The sequence below is a fragment of the Penicillium verrucosum genome, assembly GCF_028828655.1.
Source record: "Penicillium verrucosum strain IBT 35672 chromosome Unknown utg000004l_segment0_segment0, whole genome shotgun sequence".
NCBI classification, from domain to species: domain Eukaryota; kingdom Fungi; phylum Ascomycota; class Eurotiomycetes; order Eurotiales; family Aspergillaceae; genus Penicillium; species Penicillium verrucosum.
In genome coordinates this window covers 2,857,151-2,880,099 of record NW_026643213.1, presented here as the reverse complement: position 1 = coordinate 2,880,099, position 22,949 = coordinate 2,857,151, and the positions used below count along the sequence as shown (strand labels likewise).

The following is a 22,949-nucleotide window of genomic DNA, read 5'->3' as shown; positions in this document are numbered from 1 at the left end:
ATAAATGGGTCCGTCACCAACCACAGTGGAGTTCTCGCTTGTTTTAGATTGGACCCCTATGATTGGACTCCTTGTGGCTCGTTAATCTCAACTGAGTTGAGAACATGCCCCAGCCTGAATAGGGGCGAAGAGTTTAAAGGTCAGGGATTGCATTGTTACTGCACCTCACGATCGTGTTGCATGTATCCACCGGTCTAGGACGAATGGGGAAGGCCTTTTGCATTAAAATTTCCGGGACACTAGCGGGGCTTCATGACTTGCCTTTTTTTTCTTTGCCTCCCTCTCGATTTCTATCTCACTTTCTTGACTGGTCCTTGTTGCGCTCCTTTTTGACATCAATTCATATCATTTGCAGATGACACACTATGGTGGTCGCCGAGAAACAAACTGCCCAGGTCGGCGAGACTAGGGCGAGGAATAGCACGGAGATAGACACGGTGCGCCTGGAGGCTGCTCTGGGTCACAAACAGGAACTGGTGCGGAATTTCGGGCTTTGGAGTGTGACAAGCTTGGGAATTGTGATCGCCAAGTCAGTGTGATTTGAACCTTTTCCCGGCCGTGCATTCAACTAACTTTCGATCATGCATTAGTTCGTGGGCCGCAACTGGTGGCACAATTGTGACTGCACTAATGAACGGAGGTCCGATGGCCCTTCTCTATGGCCTGATACTCGTGAGCGTCTTCTATACGGCGATCTCGGCCTCGCTGGCCGAATTGGCATCTTCTATGCCCTCCGCAGGCGGAGTATATTACTGGTCCACAGTACTGAGTGGGAAGTATGGCCGCGCCGCCGGATTCTTTACGGGTTATCTTAATGCTTGCGCCTGGCTACTCTCAGCCTCGTCGATGAGTTCCATGCTAGGTAATGAAGCGGTGGCCATGTATTTGCTTCGGCATTCTGATGTCACCTGGCATTCCTGGCAGGTGTTTATTGTGTTTCAAATTGTCAATTGGACATGCTGTGCAATAGTTTGTCTAGGGAACCGGTTTATCCCTCTGATTAATCGGGTCGCGCTGATCCTATCAATGACCGGACTCTTTGCAACCGTCGTGGTCCTCGCGGCCATGCCAAAGAAACACGCGAGCTCTTCGCAGGTATGGACGCAATACTATAACATGACTGGCGGCTGGTCCGATGGGTTATGTTTTATCACGGGACTACTCAACGCCGCCTTCGCCGTGGGAGTTCCTGATTGTATCAGTCACTTATCTGAAGAGGGTATGTTGAATGTGACGAGTGTCGCACATCTCGTCCCAACTTTCCAATAAGGATGAAGAGATCCTAACTACCAATATTGTTTTAGTTCCTAAGCCACAGGTCAAAGTCCCCCAGGGTATCATGATACAAATGTTGACGGCCTTCACTACCTCCTTCATTTATTTGATCGCCCTTTTCTATTCGATCCAGGACATCGACATGGTTTTCAACACCAGCGTGGGTTACTTCCCTACTGCTGAAATCTACCGACAAGCTACGGGATCTACCACCGGTGCCATCGGACTCATCGCTGTGCTCTTCCTAGCTACCTTCCCAACCCTGATCGGCACGTTCGTGACTGGCGGACGGATGTGGTGGAGTTTAGCCCGGGACAACGCAACACCTTTCTCGAACTATTTTGGCCAAGTCCATCCTACCTTAGACACCCCCGTCCGTGCCACCGTCGCTATGAGTGGACTAGTTACCTGTATCGGCTGTATCTACGTCGGCAGCACAACAGCCTTCCAGGCCCTCATCTCGTCCTTTATCGTGCTGAGCACTCTCTCTTACTTCGGCGCTATCCTCCCTCATGTGTTGACTGCCCGTCGGAACATAGTCCCCGGGCCCTTCCATATGGGCAAGACTCTGGGAATGGTCGTGAATATCGTCGCGTTGGTGTATATCATCGTCACCGTGATATTTTTCTGCTTCCCATTCGTGATGCCTGCTACCGTTGGAAACATGAATTATACGAGCGTCATCACTGTCGGTTTGATGACATTGACTGCATTGTGGTGGTTCGGGTTCGTCCGCGGGAGGACCGAGTACCGAGGTCCACACTACAGCTTCGAGGCTGCCAAGCAGTTGACGTGTGTTAAAGAAAACAAGGAGAGCGGCAGTCCTGTAATTTTGCCCATGAAGGAGTCGACAGCAGCTGCCATTGATGAGAATAAGCAGGTGGAATGAATGCTACTCCTGTGATGAGTACGGGAAAAAATAGGAGAGACCAGAGTTCTCAGGTGATGCATACCGATGCATGTTAATAGACCTCTCTTAGCCCCATTTGAGACTTCAGGCCTTGGTTGCTTTGTCCCTTTATCTATTAGAGAGCTTCATGGCAGTAGCTAGACCATCGTCAGCATCTATCATTGGCTTCTGTATATCAATTCTTGTTTCTTGGACACATCGAGTATATGCATCACCCTATCTGCCTGGTGGATATCCTTACTAATTAGACTTCTCCATAAATATGAATATATTGTGACCGATACGTCAGCTACACCTATACTCCGTGTAGCTCGAGAGTACCGAGTGCCTTCACCATGTACATACGGTGTTTCAGTACTATCAGTGGCACTCTAGTCAAACATGCTAGGAGTCGAAATCCTTACGGGAATGAAAGGTGTCGCATGGTGATCAACTGTCCTTGCTTCCCGGCAGCATTTGTGGGGCTCGATGATCTGAAGGTTTCTACCGTATAACACGAAGTGTCTTTGGAGATGTCCCTTCGCTATTTGCTCCATTGACCTGGCTATCCATGTGGTACATATGCTGTACTTGTGAATTGAGGCCGATTGAAGGCCGATCGAGACCAGATTACTTGCAAAGTGACGGCAGGAAGAAAAGGGATGGAATGATGTCCCGTCAGATACGCGCTGATAATTGTGGGCAACCGCATGCATCTGGTGTCAGACTCCCCATCCCCATTGTTAACGAAAATTTATCCAGCTTATCCCCGATAGCATGGGTAGCCAAACTTGGGTCTTCTGAATTTGGGGAAAGGGGCAATTGATTCGTGTTGGGTTTGAGAGCTTGAAGTCCCGCGAAAAGACGCCATTGGTCTTCCTGTGGCTTATAGTCAAAGTCTGCCACTTGAATAGGGTTGGTCCCCCTATTTAGGCAAGACTTAAGCAACGTCATTAACTGATCGAGCAGTGCGACGGCAGAGTTGATTCCATGTCGAGTTCCCTGTACCAGTGTTGTTGCGTACCTTTGTGGAATCACTCCAACAAAGGACCCAGGGGCATTCGTTTCCACGAGTATGCCGTGAAGCTGAACAAGTCTTTCTCTTGATTTGAGAATGCAACCCACCAGGGCGTTGAGCATGGGTGGATCGACATTTGTTTCCGAAGTGGTAAAGTATTCTGTCATTGCATAGTAGCCAGGGCATTTGGCGACTTCATTAAATGCATGGTCCATCGTCTGACCTAGGATACTAGGTTCCTTCCACTGGTCTTTTCCCCTGGGGAAAGATGCGCACGTCCACTCCAAACCACCTAGGAAACAGGGTTGCATATGGATGAAGGCATCCGCGACTATGTAAGGCCGCCAAGAAAGGAGAAGGGTCCGGCCTATTCCATGCGTATGTGCTGAAGGGCCACGGGCGCAGAACAGCTGGCTGATACCATGCGAATGAATGATCCACGAGCGATCACTACTGCCATCTAGCATCTCATATCCGCCTAGTAAAATGGCAGCTGCAAGAGTCTCATCTGCAAGTGCGGCTCGTGTATGTAGGAGAGCGGCTAGATGGTTTACACCCCGACCATACATATGACGAGCGCAAGCTATGATTTCCTTATTGCCTCGTACCGCCCCCATGCGTAAAGAAGTTAAGGCGCGGACTGCCCAGATTAGTGCCTGCGGAAACGTGGACCACCTGCTTCGTATAAAGTCCATCCAATTCATCTCCACACGGTCGGTGTAGGAAGCGTGGTAACTTGGAAAATGGTAGTCCAACCACATTCCAAATGATTCCTGGGTTTGGATATTAATCGCCTCATGGGTCAAATTTGGGGCAAAGACTTCGTCCATTGTTGGTTGACCGTGTTTTAGGGCGACATGTTGCGTCTGGTCCTTGAATTTGTGAACACGATTATAACCTGGACATTCCGAACCCCAGTTGATACACCGCCGGCATTCCGGACGAGTTCGGTCGCACTACATATCCTTTAGCTTATGTTACTTGTCTTGTTTTTGAAAAAGTTGTCTTTTGCAGAAAACAACCGGTTAGAGGTTAGAAATGAAAGGGTGCTGCAAAATATCATCACTAACCTTGATCTTGCGCCTTATACACTGCAAACATCCTTTACTATAGGGGCCCCCCATATATATTGTTTATGTGGATGTCCTAGGCCATAGAAGATAGCCCCGGGGACAAAAGACTGGATGGTATGAGTTCTACCTCGAACTGGTATATGAGATAGGAATAAGGGGAATGATAAGGTTTCTTAAGCTCGACTCTACACCGCTTCGGCAGAAATTAAACGCCCGTAGTTCCGCTGTGGACCGAGCGCTGTGATACTAGAATCACGTGGTTTGGTTTATCTTATCAATCGCATCAACCAAGCTACAAGAGCTACCCAGGTAGTTAAACTAGTTAGTCAGAAGATAACGCAGCTCGATTGTTTGTAAGCTAGCTTCTAATTCATTGATGGACTCTACCGACTCGGCCAGCATAAGTATAAGTACGAACTGACTTCTCTTACCAAGGCCTCTGATGCCAATAAATACTTTCAAGAATCCGAACCTTTCCTGAGGATTCACAATTTTTTGTTCAACTGTTCCCATCGGCTTTAGCTCTCAGATTCACCGGAGACTTAACTGACCAGGTCTTTGGGCATCTATTACGCGGTTATAGGTATGAAAAGTGTAGGAATTGCACCCAGAAGCTTTACTTCGATTACCTCATTGGCAATGTCATCAGCAGAACGCTTGATTGCAACCTAGTTTTGGCGTTGATCGGATAATTGGAGAATTAAGCGGTCGGTGACATGTACCTTGTAGTACCAAGGTCAAAAAGCAATTTTACTGTGTTTAATTTGCCTCCAGGAACTCCAGCAGTCTATGCACGACAGCAGATGGTTGCTCTTCGGGGAGGAAGTGCCCACAATCCTCAATCGCGCCTCCGGAAACATTGGTTGCGAAGTTCTGGACCAAGCGAATCATGTCCGAACCGACGGAGCTGGCGCCACCTAAAGCCAAGACAGGGATATCGAGCGGTGTTTTGGCATATTCCAGATTCTGTTTGGTGCTTGTTTCAACAGCTCGATAATACTCGAACCCGCGACTCATTGCCCCTGGTCTTGAATAGGCCTGGATGTAGCGTTCGAGTTGATCTTTGGGTAAACCATCCGGATGAACCGTCTTCAAATTGAAGAACCAGGTCAGTAGCTCCCGCTCACGACCGCGAGTCAGAATTTCAGGCAAATCAGGAAGCGCGTTGAACGAGAATTGCCAAAGACGCATATTGGTCTGGCGTGACAACGGAAACTGAAGCTGAGGCATGAAACCTGGCACTCCCGCGTCTAGTATACTGAGCGATTTGATCTTTGATTGAAATTGAGCCGCCCAAGGATAGGCAATCCATCCCCCCACATCGTGGCCAACTAGGTGGTATTGTTTTTCTTTCAAGGTATCGTGGATAGCTTCTGCCATGATTTTGCTCACATTCGCAGTATCGTAGCCATTGAGTGGAGGAAGCGAGTCACCTAAGCCCGGAGGATCGAGAGCGAAAAATTGATAATGTTTTGAAATGGGCTCGAATATATCGCTAAATGCCTCTGCTGTTTGTGGCCAGCCTGGAACGAGGATCAAAGGGGGACCTTGACCGCCAACTATAGCACGGACTCCGTGGAGGAGACGCATGGCTTGCCATTTTGGTGTCATGGTCTTGACGTCCGCTTGGTCGAGTGGATGAGTCCGAAGGGCGGACAATTGTAGGCACAGAAGTTTCATGCGCGTTATGGTATTTTGGCAGATTTATAACATGTTGTAATGAGTCACGCACTAAATTATGAGTCAAAGGATTATCTTTTGGGAAGCTAAACTACCTAAGGTAGCACCTTTCGATAACAAATTTCCGCTCGACCAATCCCGTTTCGCTGCCCATGAGCTTCGCGATTGGTCTGAGGTTATTTGCTCTTTATCAGCTCAGTCATGAAAATCGGAAATGGTAGCGAGCACTACTTACTACAAGCAATCTAACCTTAGAACATTGACGGGGCACCTTGGTAATTCAGGATCTTGACACGAGGATCTTACATTCTGCCGTTCACTTTGCTGGCAAATTATTGGCGGAAAGAGGAAGAGGAAGTAAAAGAAATATGGGAATATGGGAATATGGGAATATGGGAATGATATCTCACTTGTTTATTGTGGGGCGTATAATTGCCAAGAACACCCACTAATCGTGGCACGGCCCACCACCACCCGGTGCCACACCCGATAGCGCGGATAACAAATTTCAAGAATTAAGTATCCTTTGTATGGCAACTCCATATAAAAGGTACATAAATAAGACATAGTCATAATCTCAACTCTCTAAACGGGCAGACTAGTTTAAGAAAAATTAAACAGACAGGTTATTAAAATAAATCGGGCTTAACGGATCTACTACTATAATTGATTCTAAATATATATTATGGAAGTGTAGGAGACTTTTCAGAAATCACCATACATAAGAATTTGTATGTAAAAGATGAACCATTCTCTTACTCCACACATACATTATAAAATTTACTAGAATTGATACTAAGTAATTGAGGCCTTATTTATAATATGTATATCTTCCTATATTTTTCCTAACTATTTTGAGGGTTGAGAAAATTGGGGTTATGACTATATCGTGTTTATGTACTTTTTGTATGAAGTTGCCATACAAAAGATACTTAATTTTGGAAATTTGTTATCCGCTGAAAATTGCCCACCAACACCGGGTAGGTGGTGGTGGGCCGTGCCACGGCCCACGATTACCTTCTAACTCCTTCTGTTACTTTAATTCATTCTTTCCCACAGACATTCCAAGTCTGACACCTTATACCTTATAACAATGACAAGAACCATTTTAGACATAGTCAAGGGATGTGACAAGTAAGGAAATCCCCATAGGAATCCACCCCCCTTATTTTGTGTTAACGTTAATGCTATTCGATAGTTTCGTTTCATACGATGAACCCACATCTCGATCAGGAGTTACGGGGAAAAGTTACAAGTTTAGGGTGAATGGTTGTGCAGCCATATTAGGATACATTCCTCATGAAATTGTTGAAAAGATGCAGTGGTCCGATCTGTGGTCAATCGACCACCACAAACAAACTGTGACATTAGATACTCCAGCTACAGCCACAGTCGATATGCGCTCTCTAGTGCTTGAGGATACCCTCCTGGCCACCAGAAAGTCCGGTGTGATATCAATGCTAGAAAGCTGGCGCGATGAGAATTTCCCGGTCTATGACCCAGAAGGAGAGGTTCTTCTCGAAATAGAGCGTTGTGCAAGTGCCTTGTTTGGGATTGTGACATATGGTGTCCAACTTCTGTGTTACGTGAGGGACAAACAAGGTCTTCGATTATGGATTGGTAAGAGATCAGAAAGAAAGCAGACCTACCCAGGTATGCTCGATAGCACTGCAGCTGGCGGTCTCGGTGTCGGCAAGCTACCCATTGAAGCTCTCATATGCGAAGCACAAGAAGAGGCGTCCATACCAGAAGAAATTGTGAGGATGAATGTCAAACCAATGAGTCACCTCACTTATTTCCACATTCGTGGGAATCAAGCTGGAGGAGAGGGTGGCCTATTTCAACCAGAGATCGAGTATACATATCAACTCGAATTGGATTCAAGCACGATCCCAAAGCCAAGGGACTCAGAAGTGGAGTGTTTCAGCTTATACACTGTTGATGAAGTGCTCTATGCATTGAAACAGGGACAGTTCAAGCCAAACAGTGCTATTGTTATTGTTGAATTCCTCATTCAACATGGGATCCTGAATGTTGAAAATGAGCCTGACTACTCTGCAATCTTGTCGCACTTACATCGCAAGCTTGAATTCCCTCTTCTTATCCAACCATCTAATTGAAAGCCTCCTTTGTTAGTTCAGACTCTTTTAGGAGATTCAAGACTGGATTCATGACTTCAAGGTTACAGGGGGTATATCAGCGGGTAATACGGCATCATAGTGCGAACAGACCGACACGAGATGTCTAGATGAAAGCGCGACCCACTATGGACTTTTCACAGAATAATTACCAATCGCTAAGAGCCCACATCACCCGGTGAAGCCCTCCCCTGTGGTAGAAATGGCACTAGCATGAGAGAATGGAGCTAAATTGCATACATCTGTGATCTGTGTTGACGCACATGATGCTTCAGTCAGGGGCCTCCGTGTCCCATTTGCATCCTTGACTTTGAGTTGTGATATCGTATGAAAAACACCCTATATTGTACATTGTTGTTCTCCTACTCTGACCGCTCCTTCCCAGTAGGAACCGTCCATCCATTTAGAATACCACAGCCGGCGTTGAGGTACGCCGCATATCCGAGCCAGACAGCGTAGGGAACAAGACACCAGAAAGCAGTCCGATCGGTCGTCCACCAGTTGACCATTAGGGCACCCACGTTGCCTGCTAATAAGGCCAGATCCCCCAAGGCGACGGCCGGTCGGCCCAGCCGGAAGAAGAGGGGCATCCAGAGGAAATTCAAGGCTAGTTGCGTGGTGTAGAGGGTCTGGGCAGTAGAATTGGCATCACGGACAGCTAGAGAAAAAGATTGTGATGCGATGGTAGTGGCGTGGTGAGAGGCGTAACCCATCAATCCATAAACTAGGGTCCAGGCCGGTGCGAAGAGCCATCCTGGGGGACTGTAGGGCGGCTGTTTCAGCTGCTTGTAGGTTTCACGGTTTTGATTTCCTGCAGAGCCGTTAATTCTCTTTAATCGTCACCGTCACCGGTCCCGAGGTCGACTTACGATTGGTCAAAAGGGCCACTGTCGTCCCTGCGGTGATCGGGGTCGCAACCGCTAGATAGGGGTTGGTGAGGAGAACATGAGGCAGAGCGAAAGACCAAGGCATTTTGGCGAATGGAATGGGATGATTGAAGTTAAATTCTATCTTCCATTAAATGTGAAGTTACCGAAATCTATAAGTTTTGGCCCCTACGTCATTCATCGATTGCCCTGCCTTGGCACCAACAAGCCACCGGGAATAGCCATTTGTTTTATATTGTTTTTATAGATTCAAGGGATAGAGATCAATGATGGTAAAATTGAGGCTAGTTAGAACCAATCAGATCTTTGAGAAACCATAGGAGACGGCAATGGCGGTTGATCGGTTTAATATTGACACTTTCGCCCTGGGCTTCACAATTTTGCCCATCGTCACCCACCACAATGCTCCTGAGATTGTTGGGTCTCCATGGCTGGGGAACGAACCAAAAAAGCAAGCCACTAACACTGCTTATTGGGGAACCAACGCACTCATTTCCCTTTATATTTGACATTCGTATGCAATCATCTAACTTGTAGTAATACAAACTCCGAGGGGAACAGTTGGGCTGATGTATGAACTTCAAAGGAATAATACTGCAGCCTTATATTTCGTCGAAGGCGATATCAATTCAGATCCCGGCCCTGGTATCACCGGTCATTATTAGAGGGCTATGTTTATAATCAGTATGCTAAGATATACCCGAATGAACCAGGACTAGTCAGATATACTATCTTTATCAATTCTCTCCGGTTATTTTGTAGACCCTAGTGAACTTCCTATTATAGAAGAATAGTTGGAAGGGTATATGGTCACTGAGCGGCTCTTTTCGGGGTTATGCAGGGGTAAGCAGCTTATGCTACTCAAGCACGGTAGTAATATAATATTGGTGAGTACTGTGCCTGTATCTCCATTCTCCAATATAAACAATGGCGATCACATTGGGCTCGAATGCAATGACGCAGTGGCGTATTGGACATACTACTATAGTCTTTTACAGCCTAACATGTCCCCCTCTCGTTGGGCAGAAGGGAATCATTACTGATTATTAGGTATTTCCCATTAATATAATGAATTCTCTAAGATCAAAGATAATGTTACCTCCGACTTCAAAAATGAAAGAACCAACTATATATCCCCACCGATTGAGATTTACCGGGTTACTCCGCACTCTTAGGGGAAACGCTCGGGCTTCCCCGCAACTATTTTGATGCCACCGGGGGCTTAAATAGATCGATTGTTAACCTATCATCCTATTGTTATTCTATTGATTTTAGAAGGCAACGAGGCAAAATACAATAGACGCATCAACTCTCGATGCTGCGCCACGATCTTGGCAAAATATCCAAAATGCTGGGCTGTGTCTGTGAAAAGCTGTTTCCAAGCTCTCTGCTGACATCTATCTCTTTCTTCAGCTTCCTACCCACACACCCCTCTCCTCGATTCCACCGCACACTCTTCATCCAACGGCCCTTCCTCACACAAGCCTAAATCGACATAATCAGACAACACTCACAAAAATTACTTCTACCCTGCTCTTGTTGGCCACTTTGTTGGCCCCATCGTAATGAGCTTAGCAGATATTCACAAGAGGCTGAAGGAAGCGATATACAACTACGGCACACCAGAGGCATTCATCACCTACGACAAGGTCCGAGAGGTATGGGCCGGGGATCGACTGGAGCGGTTTCTGATGGCCCATGATCCAACTCTGCATCCATCACAGATAGATGAAGCTCGAGAGGGCTTGCTGCGTATGATATCCATCCTGGCCGGTGTCGTCCCCCGAGATTGGTCAGGATGGTCGAGGTTCAGACAAATTTTCTTCCTGTCAAATAATGTTGACCGTGATCGTCGCCGCGACAAAAATATTCCCGAGTTCACCAAAAAGGAACTTAAAGATGACTCCTTTCTGGGGGATACCAATCTGGCTACACACTTCGTGGGTCATATGTGGACTTACTTTCCTATAGTCCTCAATGAGAATAAGCAAGGGCTTTATAAAAAACACGAACGGTTGCCGCTGTGTCAGGAGAAGGAGCCTGTCGTTCGAGATGGTGGCTCCGGAGAAGTGACCAGGGAGACCATACCTCCGAACCATATCATCCTGGGCCATGTCAGTGATCACCGGGGTATACCCGAGGCGCCCAATTCAGTAAGTTTCATGGTGCATGACTTGACATGACTAGTCACTTACGGGTTTCTTTCCCATATAGAGGGAACTCATAGTTGCCCGGAAACGGTTCCCCGAGAATAAATTCCAGGTTGAAAGGATGCAGTTGAAACTCCTCCGATCAAGCCCGGCCAAGCACGACCGAATCGTTTCCCATCTTGCGATGTTTTTCATAGGAAAGGACTTCAACATCATCATGCCATGGGCCGACATGGACTTGGAAGATTTCTTGACCGGACGTTACAGAGAGATGCCACGTACCTCAGACCTCCTGGGAGATCTAATCCAGCAGTCCAAAGGGGTTGCATCTGCCATTCACTTCCTACACAAAAATCTCCAGCTAGAAGGCCAAGGGGAGGACCCTCACGACCTAGCAATCTGCCACGCAGATCTCAAGCCCCAGAATATTTTGGTATTCAAGGACGAGAGCTCCTCTACTGGGGTTTGGCGGATTTCCGATTTCGGCGCCTCACGAGTAGCAAATCGTGCTGTATCAGGGACTGGGAGGCGTGACTCGGGATACTCCGCTAGCCCGGGTGCCAAACCTCCAAGAGGGGGTCCCTATCGGGCACCAGATACTATTTCTCAACGAAGAAGCGACATCTGGTCGTTCGGGTGCATACTAGTGCGCGTTTTTGCTTTAGGACTTGATCCTGAAAGTCTACCGGGATTTGATGAAAGGCGAAAGGAATGGCCCGACGGACAAGGCTTCGACGACTCTTTCTATCGAGGAAAACCCCCAGCTCTTAATGTTAATGTCAAAACTTGGATTGAGGAGTTGCCAACCCGATATCGATCTTCCCTCAGGCCTGACGTCTCGGAGAAAATGCAGGATCTTCTAAGCTCAATGCTTCAGATAGATGTCCAGAACCGCGCAACGGCACCTGAAGTTCGAATCGGTTTAAAATCACTTTTGAACTCTCACAAACTTCCTAGATCCGATGCGGCACCGTCTACTCAGATTAATCTGCGAGGCTCACTAAGCGGAGCTTCAACCATGTCAGGCATGTCTCAAAGCAGCACTGACTGTACCAGTATCAACATAAGTCACCCACCTCGGCCAGTAAAAGACGTGGGTGTTCTTGTCAATGTCATGAAGTCTAGGGACATGAAGCAAGTCCGTCAAATTCTGGAAGATGAGGTTGATGTCGAACAGACCTACGAGGGTGACCGACCTTTGATCCATGCTATTAAGATGACCAATGCTGCTATGATCAAAGAGCTGTCCAAGTACCAACGAAGATCTCACAACCGAAACCTGGACGTACGAACCGTTTCGTCTGACAATCAAACGCCACTCTATCTTGCCGTTTGCAAGGGTGATATCGACACTGTGAGAGCTGTGATCGATACTGAACTCGATGCTGATATCGATGTGGAAACCGGCTCGGACTCCAACGCCGATACCGATACTTTATTGAACGAACTGTGCGAGGGCAAGACTCCGCTCATGCAAGCATCCTTCCTCGGCCATGCCGGTGTGGTCTCATTACTTTTGGAGAAAGGTGCAGACCACAGAATATGCGTGCAACAAGACAAGTTAAACTGCCTACACTTTGCGGTGAATTCCGGCAATTGCGCCCAAGCAGATGTTATCAAGGCCTTCGAGCGCAAGATGGTATTTGATCAGCTCCCGCCTGATACTACAGTCGATGGTGAAGGGGCTCCATCGAAACCGAGACCATATGAGACGCCGATGATGCTGCACATCAAGCTCGCGTCGGGGGATTCATATAGCTCTTTAGGACCGGACTCTATTTGGGGGAGAAAGTTCAAGGCGCTGTTGGAAGGGGGAGCAGAAGTGAATAGAACATACAACTCAGGACTCCCCGCTTTGGAAAAGAACTCTTTGGAATTTGCTGTACGGGAAAAGAAGCCCGTACTCGTGCGGGTGCTTATTAGTGCAGGTGCAACCCTTCCACTGGGCTACGTTATACCACCAGGGAGCTCTCATGAGATGAAGAAATTGCTCAAGAATGTACCGAGAGAACGTCCGCCCACCAGATCTTGAACCTGGTGATGGTTTGTCATTTGTTGTTGGTTTCTGGTTCTAAAAGCCCCGTCGTTCGATTTTTAAATATTCAACTGTGACTTAACACCCCTTTTTTTATTAATATTGAGACATACACTACCTACACATTCATAATATTTCCAAGTAAATTATACACCTTGTCTGTTTTGCAGAGCTATACTAACAATCTCCCTGGCGTGGCGGCCTCCATAGAGGGGACTGCTCCAGTGGTCCCGAACATGTTCTTTTGTTGCTCGAGCGACTATAATATTATTAGCATATAATCATCGCAAAGAAAAGTCCTCCCGGTTGGAGTCAGCATAAAACCTTACATATCGAGTTCATGTCCTCTAGTGATACGTCCTTGGTTTCGGGGACCTGAACTATTAGTATGAAACGCAGCGCAAAAGAGACAGACGAGACTAACCAAGAAGAAAATCAAGATGAGTGCCAATAGATTCAAGCCTCTGTAATATAAGTCAGTATTTGAGCAGACCAAGCATTAGGAAGGGTAATCTCACGAGAAGAAGAAGAGAAGATTCCCCTCGCCGTGGAATTCAGTGGTCAACTCAGGCACAAAGAGTACTAAAAGCCCGAGACCAAGGAAGTTGACCATAACACTGAAGCTCATTCCCACCTCTGCCATTTATTAGTCCACACTAACGGTAATGCGAAGGGGAGGATCAAGTTACCGCGCACGCACAGAGGGAACACCTCCGCACTCAATGTAAAGGGAATGGGCCCAGCACCGATCGAGTAGAAAAAGACAAAAGGTAAACAGCTAAAGACTGCTACCATAATTAATCGTGTATGGTGGTCCTCGATTTTGAAGAAGCCGCTGACTGCTATCAGGCTTAAAAGCATCCCAAGAAATGAGACAAGTAGCAGGGGTCGGCGTCCACGCGAGTCAATGAAGAAATATGCAGGTAAAGTGAAGAGGAAGTTTGCTAGACCGAATGCTTTTTGTTTTCGGCAAATTAGTTGAAACCCTCTCGAGTCAGGATGTTCTTTCCATAATCACATACAGAAATTGTACCACTTGATGACTGTGAGAGAAGTAGACAAGGCATCACTCGATTCGCTCGAGTTACTCTGGTCGGTGTGCAAAAGTTCAGATGAATAGAAGGCCAAAACATTGATCTGTTAGTTTATTTGAAGGGTTAGCCGTTATTCAAAAGAAGACCCAAGACGTGTATGTAGCGAAACTTACACCACATAGTTGTTGCGACACCATTACTATCAAAGCCACTGTGCACGCTCTTCGGGTTCGCGGATTGGTGGCGAGACACATCATCCGCCGGAAGAAACTACCTCTGTTGATCCAACTTTGGTAGGCATAGATCTGTTCTCGTTCTAACCACCATGATTTCTCTTCGTGGGGATTCCATATTGTGATAGCCTCGGTTTGAAGCTGAGCGTGAATGTAGTAAAGATCTCGGGCAGCTTGAATGGGTGTTCCTCGAAGCTCGAGGAGGCTTTTATATGCATCGGCATATTGGTTCCTCTGTATCAGGAATCGGGGCGACTCGGGACACATGAACACCAAAAAGAGAAGGACGATGGCGGGAATTATCGCGGTCGCCAAGAGTACTCTCCAACTGTCCATCACAATCAGTGCACAGAAGAAACCGAGAAATATTCCACTGCAAGAGAGTTAGGTAATGGCTTGTAAAGGGAGCCTATAATGAGAGATTGAACGTACAGTGCATCAAACAGTTGCCACAACATCAAGATTTTACCTCGATGTTTATCAGGTGCTGCTTCAGCGGCAAATATAGGGGCTATTGAAGCTTTTGATCCGATCTATGCAGATGGAAGCGTGTCAGATGGTAGGGTGTTGAAATGGGATGGAGCAGAGGAAAGTAAAGAAAAGAATCAACATACCCCCACACCAAGGAGTACCCGACAGATCAGTAGCGTCTTCCATGAATGGCAATGAGCTGTTCCTGTGATCAATATCTGGATCAGTCACGATCAAGCAACATTTTGAGGCAAATACTACTACCTATTACAACAGCAACACAGGAAATGGCAGAAAGGAAGAGCGCGGGCCGTCTCCCGAATCTTTCTTGGAGTGGATCGCTCAACCATGTTCCTCTGTGATCGAGGTTAGAGTTGGATGAAGAGTAACATGTTGGGATTGTTCCTCAGTTGGGTTGGAGTTGGGAGTCAACATACATAAGACTGCCAGAAAGCCAAGGGGCTGCATTGATGAATCCAATCAAAATCCTGTCATGGCCAGTATCAAGGCCAAGATCATCCTGCCACTTCAAAAGCGCACTGCCATTTATTGTTGATTGCTGCCATCCCCTACCACAATTGTAAAAATCAGGCACCAGGTTGACACGCGTGAGGGACATACTGTGTGATTGCCGCACAGGCTGTGGCCATAACAGTAACAAGGAGCCCCCTTGTTTGCAAGAACGATAAGTATTTCTCCGAACTCTCCCTGGTTATAGTTTCCAACTCCGCCGGGGTAAGCCCAGACGGGACATTGCGCAAGCGTTGCTTTGCGAGTCTCGCGCCGTTGATCAGGGTTCGCAAATCGACGACAGTATCGAGGCTGAGATTACTGTGGAAGGCTGTGACATCGGCCTCTAATTCGGAGGATCCTATATCGTCGAGTGGGTTATCTGTTCTGATTGATGGAAAGCCATTAGATGTGTTTGGATGTGACAAGGTTTGGTGTGATGTGTTACGTTGGGCGACCCCAATGTTGGGCATCTACACTCATCTTGCAGCCTCGCCAATCGGCGCTTTTGCGACGATTTAACAGATCCAGGTATATAACAGAGTAATCCGGGGAAAATAACTGGTGAGATCTTTGTGAGATGGTTAGACAGTATGGGTCCTGGGCTCAGGTGGAATAAACCTCTTGCTGAGTCAATAAAAAGAGTTGAAAAGATTTGGAAGAGCCTCCAAATTTCCACATAATATTCTTCTACGGAGTACACATTGTGACCATAATTTTAACGCTAATGCCCAGGTGAATTTGACAGTTGATCTAACATCTTTCCAAGAAGCGAACGGACCACACACCAAAAGCCACCACTCTGTGATAAACTGCACTAAACTCGTACTAGGAAGGACATTGGGCTGAAAGAGGCTGAATAGCTACAAAGAAGTAAATTGCGGGTATCAGCGGAAGACAACGAAGACAACCTTGGAAGACTTGGTTAGTTTTAATATACGTATGTTGTAGTTCTCCCCAGAATTACCCCGTGCTTACTGCGGCTATCTTTCTCCACATGAATTTTCCTAAGGATATAACTAACTAGTATGGCTGGTGTACATGTTAATGCCAAATATGAGTAAAAATGAGTGATACCCCATGTAAATCAGGGTAATTTGCTTTTTCTGTTACCCCTCACCAACATCTGCGGGTGAAATCAATGAAAGTCACAATATTGCACCTATCGGCGTATGCCGCGTTGTAGTGGGAACGAAAATAGACATCGGCGACCACGAGATGACAGAGTTGGTGCATAAGGGAGTGGCTGGAAAATTAATAATTGGCTGAGTTTGATATTACAGCCGCACTTGTTCTTTATTGGAAACAAAAACCCCGTGGGTGCATGGCGTCTGATGACATATATTCATGATATTAAGATCTTAGGGCTTTTACGAAGGGGCTCTTCGGAAGATGGATTTGGGTACTGGTACAGAGGTGATAACCCTTCTCATTGATTCCATTAAATCTTACACTTCTTGTCTTGGAATCCCAATCCGCATTATGCTGGAAAATACTCCGGACTTGGCCCCAAATTCCAGTCAACACGACTTCGCCCCAAAATGTCTTCAATCTATTCACCAACTGGATCAGTTTCGACCACACTCAGAGAAGGAATAAGTGGCTATATTGACCGCTCAAAGCTTGAGAGTAGGCTTTACCAGTTATTTGGGTGCAATATCCAAGTTGTAGTGAGCAAACACTGTTCCCTATAGAAGCTTGATGTGAAGGCTAAAGCCAATCTTACAGTACTTTTGCAGCCGATTTACTTTTCAAGCACCACGAGAGGTGGAAGAGGCAAGTCTCCCGTGAGCTGAACATTTGATTGTATGCTGCTAATATGATTTCTCTCTATCTAGTATGAGATAGCGTACGCAGATTTATCAAGGTCTTATAGTATTGTCGATGGTTGCTAACGTTTAGCTTTAATAGGGATCTCTGCGAAGATGAACGGGTGAACTAGAGCTGAACAACTAGTTTAGCGATTCGAGTTATTTGCTTTTTTAAGGAATTTGCCTCAACCCTTGGGAATCTGCCTTGGCCTAAATCCTAAAAGGGCCTGTGCCTTAGTGACGTGGCTGTGTCCTACCTCAGCCCTGCCACTCTATTTTCAAACTGAGCGTGATAGGAAAGAATACATCTTACATCTTCTGATATTTAGATCACATAGCCTTCTAGAAACGACCGAGGTAGGTAGCCTGGGCTTCAGGGATAGGGTATGGGCTTATCATCAGTAATTGCCTGTATTTAGCCTTACTTTTAAGGAATATGTAATAATGAGCCTCTCATCATAATACGCTAAGGCGTTTCATATTTTTATTGTTGTTATCTAAGCCTAGAATTCACATTTAAGTCTTGGTGCCCTCGGGTTGCCCGGGTTTCCTGTCAACTCTCTCTCAAAGCCTGGTTTGCATCGAACGGATAATTCTCCATAGAATTTCCCAATAAAGATGACTACCAATTCACTCTATTCTGCATTCTCTCTCCCTGAAGATTCAGCCGACATATCTGTTTACCAGAGCGATGGTATGCTTGACATTATTTGAACAAAACTGAGCGGATTCTGACCCTCGTGCCTTGCCTTATAGTCGACACATCACATATGCATCTGCTCAATGCGAGTGTTTTCAACAACAACGGCTTATTCCAAGAACATATTTTAAAGACGCCACTTCCAAAGTTACGCATCATGTAAGATTTATATTAATTTATAAATTCTTCCCCTTGTCTCACTCTGATTTCTGTGGGATCTAGCTCCATACACTCCAGGTCATCAATCAGGCCACTTCATATCTCAAAGGATGCTCTACAGACGCTCAAGGACACCTATAGTATTGGCGACGAATTATGGGACTTGACTTCAACATTCGGAGACAAACCCATGAGTGCAGCTGTAGGTGAAGGGGGAATGAAGGTTCAAAGTGGCGAGAATGGTATTCAAGGTGAGTATTCTCCAGAACTTATCCACGTACCGAAAGGCCTTACACAATATTTTAGATATCTCTTACAGACTCACATTTCCAACCCCAGTACCAGGGGAGTTCACAGTTGGACTATGCGACAAATGGCTGTTTTCCACCACTATGATCCTAACGACCTTCAAAATCTCTGGATCTTCTTTCATGTCGGTAATAATACACCCATGCAGAAAGAAATTAGGCAATATGCCTCGCTTTCCCAGCAGGTTCTACGCCCGGGCCATGCATGGCATACCCTTCATTCCGCTGCTTTCTCTTCTTGTCTGGATAATTGGCGCTCCTATGTGAACAGCTTGGGTTATCAAGTGGATAGACATGTCAGTATTCACTAATACTTGCTCTTTGGATTTTCTGACTGTTATTCCAGACTGATAAATCCCTGGACTTTATATTGAGAAACATCGATCGCGTTTTGACTGCTGGGGGTGCAACCAACTTGACGGCGATTTACAACACGCGCGACCTTCTAGTACCTACCTCATACAGATTGAGGGTCATATTGGACACTCTCACAAGGTTAGGTGATTTGAGCAGTGTTCTGAGTTTACGGCATAACAGTCCAGATAACGACTTTCAAAAACTTATCGCGTGTGTGGGATACCATCAAGACCGTCTAGAGGGGTGTGTTGTCGGGGTAGAAGTGCTGAAGGAGAAGTTCAAGGATATCCTAAACATGGTAAGCGGCAACAGTCAGAATATAGTCACTAAACCCCTCGCTGACAGGCATTCAAGTCGACATTAGGGTTAGATGTCAGGATGACCCACGAGATGCTCGACCTCAACAACCGAATGGTTGAATTAAACGACCGCATGATTAAGGCCAACAGAGTAGTCACTATCCTGACACTGATTTATTTACCCGCAAGCCTTATGTCGGTAAGAAGTGATACCCCGATGTCCCAACATATAATTCGTTCTCACCACTTAACAGTCTATCTTCGGGATGAACTTGTTCAAGTTTGATGATGGGACAACTGAGGAATTCAAAGTATCTAGGCAATTTTGGATTTATGTTGTTGCTACAATTATCTTGGGATGTCTTACATATGTGATATGGCATTTATGGTCTCACAAAAAGCAGATAATGAGGCGGATTTTCCGCGTTCCGGAGCCCAGGATACATGAGGAGACTAAGGAGATGTCGATTGATACTTAACAAGTTACGTTCGGGTGGACATGTCGAAATCTTTCATTTGGCCGGCTCAGTTGGACACGCGTTGATTTTAGAGAACAGATAGACTGCATTGCTTTTATCAGAACTAGATATTTTTGCGTTTATATCTTCACATAGATGGTGGATGGGGGTTTATAGTAGAGATATAGAATAAGGATTTTCGTGGAAAGTTCCTAAATTTGATAGAAAGCCAACTGTCTACACAATAACTCGTGGGTGCTGGACATCTAATGACTTCGATCTACCAGACTAGAACGATATGCATTGAAGCAGTCTCAATTACAATGCCAAGAGTAGCTGCATCGACCTAGTCTCGATTCCGTAGGAGTCCTGAATTATTAATATATAATAATTGACGTGTCTAAAAAGCAAAATATATAGAAAATCACTTAGTATTTAGCGTTGAACAGATCCAAAGGCATATATATATTTTTATGATGTAGCTTGGATTTGAGTCGTAGCAAGCCTAGAGGACTCGGTGTTGTTGTGATGGTGGCCTTAGGCCTCCATGTTAGTGCCTCATACATCAGACATCCATCCCTCAGCCCTTGTGGTATTGATCTTCATACGGCCCCAGCCTCACCCTGCGGGGCTGTGCACATGATCATCGGGCGATATTTATCAGAAGTCCACGTATGTTTTGCGGCACTGTCTTCTTGAGATCGATAACCATATTTATGCATTCGCGTAAGCATGGCTGAATCGGTTCATGTTGATTGCTCGGCGCCACCGGGGCCTTATGAACCTGACAACGACATTAGCGGGGCCGGAGTGAGTTCGGTACTCTTCAAGGAGTGGTTCTTTTTTGATTCTGACTTTCTTAGATTGTCGTTAGCTATATTTCGACCGCAGCACTTGCTGTTCTTATCATAATCGTATATTATCTCACCGTCTACGACCCTTGGGTGGATCCATTTGAAAATGCAGACCCAGACGCAGCCCAGGAAGGTCTCATGTGGGATCAGATTAACCCGTTGGACGACTTTATACTGGGGTTGTTACGATCGGGGCCGGCATATATTTCAAAACGGGTCTTGGACTCACGCAAACTTTTGTCGCCCCGTGCTAGATCTCGGCTTGAGAGAGTCCTAATAAAGGTATGGTCGGTCTCCCCAAGACAAGCTATCAATTCTTGATTAGTGGCATCGTTCAATATATATGGCGTATCCACTGGACTGATTCTTTCTGTCGCCGAATCTTCCCGACGCTCACACCTGGAACAGTGCCTTTTGGTTATGAGTGACCTGCAAATCGTCACCGGCTTTGCAATCCTTCTCAGTGGATTTACACAACTTGAAAGTGGCCTGGAAGCCTTGAAATGGCGCACTATTCTGGACCTAGCATGGTTCTCCTGTCTGACACATCTTTCATGTCTGACAATGTTACGACGACATCTTCATCAGCATGCCATTGAGCGCGTATGGAGATTGGTCGCGATGGGTGTACTTGCGGCATTGCTAGCTGCTGGACTGATACCTACGGCTAATCCCAAATGGGTTTTGCTTTCTGAGGATACCAAAGCTACCCCCGCCATTTGCATCCTCGGCTGCTATCTGACTCCTGGACCAGACAAGGAATGGGCAGAAACCACGGTATTTCATGCTGATCGGGATGACTGGGATCCGTCACAATGGTTCTGGCCACCGATAGTATCCGCAATCTTTGTCGTGGTTGCGTTTGTCTCTCGAGTTGTGAGATTACATAGGTCTCTCTCCTTGGGTGTTAACCGAGCTACTAGATGGCTTGATGACCAGCTGCAGAGACTTCTCTGGCTTCTTTTCAGAAACTTCTGTAAGGAAGGAGAGATTTACAGCTTTAAACGTTCACTCGCATACCGGCCTGTTTTTGGTATGGTGATGATTTGGCGTTTCATGTTGGTCTCATGTGCTTCATTCGCCCTCGAGGTATGCCCCCTTTCTGCACGATATCTACGTGACCTTCCTAACTCGTACAGGCAACCTGGGTCCTCATTGCTTTCATCTGGGGTATCTGGCGCCTGATGCTAGACTTGTCTCCTGGCAACTCTATAATACCCCTGGATTTCGGCAAGCAAGCATGGTCGTTTGGCCAAATCGTCCCCGTATTGATGTTGGCGGCACCCCTCATCAGCATTGCTGAAACATTTAAAGAACGTGAGTTTTACAAAACTGGATCTCAACGACCTTGTTCTAAGACAAAGCTTTCCGAAACAGACCCAGGCGAGGAGACTTCGGTGCCCCGGGAGTTATCGGACGGCCATCTATCATCTCGACTCCCTTTGAGTTCTGCCGGATATAGTACATCTGAGGACCCCGAAAGGCCAGACTCTGGCTGGGCCTCTCACTCTAGTTGTCTTGGAACAGCAACTACATACATCTGCGTGACGTGTATTTACATGGGCGTGTTTGTTTTCGCCAGGTCTTCAGAGGGCACGGCCCCTTTGAACACAATTCGTCAATTGGGCATGCTTATCGCGGTGGCCATTTACTACTTTTATTGCATAGTACTTTTCTCTCTCGTTATCGAATTAGCCGTACCGCAAGATCGTTGTTGGCTTCGAAGGTTCTTACAGAGTCTGGTCATTGCCTTGTATATGACCAGCACATATATTTTCCAGGCAAGCTTTTGGTTTTTAATATTTGCTACTGGCCCTTACTTTATAGGTGCTTTCATACACAGATCCATTGGATGGAGCAAGCGTTGATACCCGGAACTAGTATTGTGCAGCGATAGTGGCATCAATGAAAGAGAGTTCTGACAACTATCGTAACACCTTGACGAGGGTGTTCTCTCAAATTTATTTCCAGGCTGTCAATGCCTGATACATCTTCTATGTATGTAAGTATAGAGAAGATGGATATATTACCCTCTTACCCTTTTCACTATACAATAAGATATCAGAAGAATAGGCTCATGATGCATTAAACTGCCTTGTATTCCATCTAACAGTTTCCTGGTCTAGCGGTTATGATTTTCCGTTAACAAATGCGATTTAGCTGATGTTCCGGAAAGGTTCTGGGTTCGATTCCCAGGGAAACTATTTTTGGTATTTTTTTGTATTTCCTCTATCTAAATTTTAGCACAGGTACTTCCTTTTTTTTTTATTGGATTTTTATATCAAAAAGATAATAATTCTTTTGGTCTTGACAGCAGATGAACTATGCAGATTACGCAGATCTCTACATAGATAACCCTTCTTTCCAAATAAATAATCACACGTCCTTTCTCCTTTTCTGGTATATATTGCCTAGCCTAGTTATGTATATCTTAAGTACGATACCATATTTATATATTGCCCACGGATATGTCAAAATCACACAACCGAACCTATATTAACATATATTGGGATGAAATGAGATCCCACAAAGATGCTAATATGATTGTAGTAGTAGAATGTTAAAACCGTCTAATTCACCTGCAATAGAAGCCATATTTATAGACTTCAT

At 45.9% G+C, this 22,949-nt stretch overlaps 9 protein-coding genes across 9 annotated transcripts; 5 read left to right on the top strand and 4 right to left on the bottom strand.

Moving 5' to 3' along the window:
- Positions 1-365: 365 nt before the first annotated feature.
- N7516_010435 (uncharacterized protein) lies at positions 366-2,164 on the top strand (the record flags this gene model as incomplete). The annotated part of the gene is made up of 3 exons (XM_057223154.1): positions 366-529; positions 591-1,219; positions 1,305-2,164. The coding sequence occupies 3 exons, from the start codon at positions 366-368 to the stop codon at positions 2,162-2,164; spliced, it is 1,653 nt and encodes a 550-aa protein (XP_057070375.1).
- A 678-nt stretch (positions 2,165-2,842) lies between these two features.
- Positions 2,843-4,012, bottom strand: N7516_010434 (uncharacterized protein; the record flags this gene model as incomplete). Its single annotated transcript, XM_057223153.1, has 1 exon — positions 2,843-4,012. One exon carries the CDS (start codon positions 4,010-4,012, stop codon positions 2,843-2,845), a length of 1,170 nt encoding a protein of 389 aa, XP_057070374.1.
- Positions 4,013-5,014: 1,002 nt separating this feature from the next.
- Positions 5,015-5,866, bottom strand: N7516_010433 (alpha/beta fold hydrolase; the record flags this gene model as incomplete). Its single annotated transcript, XM_057223152.1, has 1 exon — positions 5,015-5,866. One exon carries the CDS (start codon positions 5,864-5,866, stop codon positions 5,015-5,017), a length of 852 nt encoding a protein of 283 aa, XP_057070373.1.
- Positions 5,867-7,251: 1,385 nt separating this feature from the next.
- N7516_010432 (NUDIX hydrolase) lies at positions 7,252-8,055 on the top strand (the record flags this gene model as incomplete). Its single annotated transcript, XM_057223151.1, has 1 exon — positions 7,252-8,055. One exon carries the CDS (start codon positions 7,252-7,254, stop codon positions 8,053-8,055), a length of 804 nt encoding a protein of 267 aa, XP_057070372.1.
- Positions 8,056-8,435: 380 nt separating this feature from the next.
- Positions 8,436-9,045, bottom strand: N7516_010431 (TspO/MBR family protein; the record flags this gene model as incomplete). Its single annotated transcript, XM_057223150.1, has 2 exons — positions 8,436-8,884; positions 8,943-9,045. The coding sequence occupies 2 exons, from the start codon at positions 9,043-9,045 to the stop codon at positions 8,436-8,438; spliced, it is 552 nt and encodes a 183-aa protein (XP_057070371.1).
- Positions 9,046-10,525: 1,480 nt separating this feature from the next.
- On the top strand, positions 10,526-13,142 carry N7516_010430 (uncharacterized protein; the record flags this gene model as incomplete). Its single annotated transcript, XM_057223149.1, has 2 exons — positions 10,526-11,113; positions 11,175-13,142. The coding sequence occupies 2 exons, from the start codon at positions 10,526-10,528 to the stop codon at positions 13,140-13,142; spliced, it is 2,556 nt and encodes an 851-aa protein (XP_057070370.1).
- A 149-nt stretch (positions 13,143-13,291) lies between these two features.
- N7516_010429 (Major facilitator superfamily domain general substrate transporter) lies at positions 13,292-15,866 on the bottom strand (the record flags this gene model as incomplete). Its single annotated transcript, XM_057223148.1, has 12 exons — positions 13,292-13,404; positions 13,475-13,520; positions 13,570-13,609; positions 13,664-13,781; positions 13,835-14,101; positions 14,168-14,282; positions 14,353-14,785; positions 14,845-14,945; positions 15,027-15,101; positions 15,155-15,239; positions 15,321-15,452; positions 15,505-15,866. 12 exons carry the CDS (start codon positions 15,864-15,866, stop codon positions 13,292-13,294), a joined length of 1,887 nt encoding a protein of 628 aa, XP_057070369.1.
- Positions 15,867-17,822: 1,956 nt separating this feature from the next.
- On the top strand, positions 17,823-19,506 carry N7516_010428 (uncharacterized protein; the record flags this gene model as incomplete). The annotated part of the gene is made up of 6 exons (XM_057223147.1): positions 17,823-17,898; positions 17,961-18,063; positions 18,142-18,667; positions 18,718-19,026; positions 19,083-19,226; positions 19,282-19,506. The coding sequence occupies 6 exons, from the start codon at positions 17,823-17,825 to the stop codon at positions 19,504-19,506; spliced, it is 1,383 nt and encodes a 460-aa protein (XP_057070368.1).
- Positions 19,507-20,217: 711 nt separating this feature from the next.
- On the top strand, positions 20,218-22,220 carry N7516_010427 (uncharacterized protein; the record flags this gene model as incomplete). The annotated part of the gene is made up of 6 exons (XM_057223146.1): positions 20,218-20,295; positions 20,349-20,621; positions 20,748-21,428; positions 21,479-21,656; positions 21,717-22,006; positions 22,167-22,220. The coding sequence occupies 6 exons, from the start codon at positions 20,218-20,220 to the stop codon at positions 22,218-22,220; spliced, it is 1,554 nt and encodes a 517-aa protein (XP_057070367.1).
- Positions 22,221-22,949: the final 729 nt, after the last annotated feature.